The sequence below is a fragment of the Rhododendron vialii genome, chromosome 7a, assembly GCF_030253575.1.
Source record: "Rhododendron vialii isolate Sample 1 chromosome 7a, ASM3025357v1".
Taxonomy (NCBI): Eukaryota; Viridiplantae; Streptophyta; class Magnoliopsida; order Ericales; family Ericaceae; genus Rhododendron; species Rhododendron vialii.
In genome coordinates, this window is record NC_080563.1 from 33,225,628 (window position 1) to 33,227,295 (window position 1,668).

General features: G+C 35.1%; 1 protein-coding gene across 1 annotated transcript; it reads left to right on the top strand.

Moving 5' to 3' along the window:
* Positions 1-401: 401 nt before the first annotated feature.
* On the top strand, positions 402-1,370 carry LOC131333445 (VQ motif-containing protein 8, chloroplastic-like). Its single transcript, XM_058367974.1, has one exon. The coding sequence runs from the start codon at positions 503-505 to the stop codon at positions 1,118-1,120; it is 618 nt and encodes a 205-aa protein (XP_058223957.1). The 5' UTR covers positions 402-502; the 3' UTR covers positions 1,121-1,370.
* The last annotated feature ends 298 nt before the right edge of the window (positions 1,371-1,668 follow it).

The window sequence follows — 1,668 nt, forward strand, 5'->3', positions numbered from 1 at the left end:
TTTTTTTGACCTTTTCTGGAACTTATTGTTCATCTCTAGTGAGGTTCTTTTAGCATCTGGTCAATATTTCAGGAGAATCCATTAGTTTTAATGAGAGAAATCCAGAATAATAAAATGATAACTTAATTTAAAAAGTTCTCGAAGTACTGATCGAATAAGCCAAAATAAGCTAGAAACTTGCATCGGTATTGTACTAAATTTTAAAATGTACTTGTCATTGTGCTTTTTATTGTCTCACTGAGACGAATTATTCAAGGAAAATTTGACCCATATATCACAATGAATTTTTTTTTTAAAAAAAGCCAACAAAAAAGCCAAAGATTTAGTGAAACCAATCGTTTTATAGCCTACCATACTTTAACGGTACGAAATTTCAACTCTCTCTCTCTCTCTCTCTCTCTCTCTCCCTGTTTGTGTGTATGTGCGCATATCTAGCAAATCTTCTTCATAGTTTATTGGGCAAATCTAGTACTGTCTCTCTCTGCATTTTTTTTTGTTGTGCATGCTAGCTGGTGGGGAGATTGCCATGAGCACAACAACAATTCATGTCCAGGAAAAGAGAAAAAGACCGATCAACGATCTGCATCCAACTCTATTGAGGATCAAAGAGGACTCCCATGTTATAAAAAAATCATCATTTTCCTCGCAAAAAATAACCCAGTCGCCAAAGCTTTGTGACCTATTCACTAATGCCCCTCCTCCCAAAATCATCCATGCCAATGCCCGGGAATTCAAGACCCTGGTTCAAAGATTGACGGGTCTTTCGCGGCCCAATGAAGTAATTGATAATGGGAAAAGGCCTATGAACAACGTCGTTGATCACCGTTGTAAAGGGTCCTCATCATCTTTCAATCCAATCCATGAGTGTTATTTGACTTCTCATCCGTATTTGGCTGACATGCCCTATCCATATTTGGGTCACGACATACCAAATTATTTGACGGATTTGTCCTTGAGTCTTACACCAAATTCGACGTATTTGTCCTTATCTCCTCTGCCTGTGTATACATATGCTGAGACAATCTCTTTCTCCGCATTGCCAAACATTGGAAGCTCGATATCGCCTGTTAGGAATGAATTTCTAGATATTGGAACGATAAATAATGGATTCGGACTTTGAACGACAGAGAGTGTTGGCCTGGTGTGCTCAAGGGTAAAAGATGGAATTTGCTTATTATGGAAGAGATGAAGGGATTCAGAGATTGAAACAGGAAGAGTTGGTCCCCAGATAATTTGATTTTATAATTTCCTTATTTATTTGATTTTCATTGTTTCGTTCCTTTTTATTTTTTATTTTATTTTTCTCTTTTGGTTATGTGTTTATTATTGTATAAGAAGATTGGTTGGCTTTATAACAATTTGAACAAAAAGAGAGAGGAAACACTAGATGGTTACTTAATTTGTTTTTCTCTTCTGTGGATGTGATTGTTTAATGTTTTTGCTTTTACCCTAGCTCCAATTCTAGAGTACAGTTTGGACTATCTTAGATTATATTCCTTAATTTACATTATTTTTAGCATTAATAATTTTTTAAGATGTTAAAGGTGTTTTACTTTGCTAACTCTCTCGACGAGACGAATTAGAAAATTAAGAAGATAATGGACCAATTTTAAGGATGGTTTACAAAGGCAAAAAAAAAAAAAATGGTTGTTATCGTCTTTATTGATC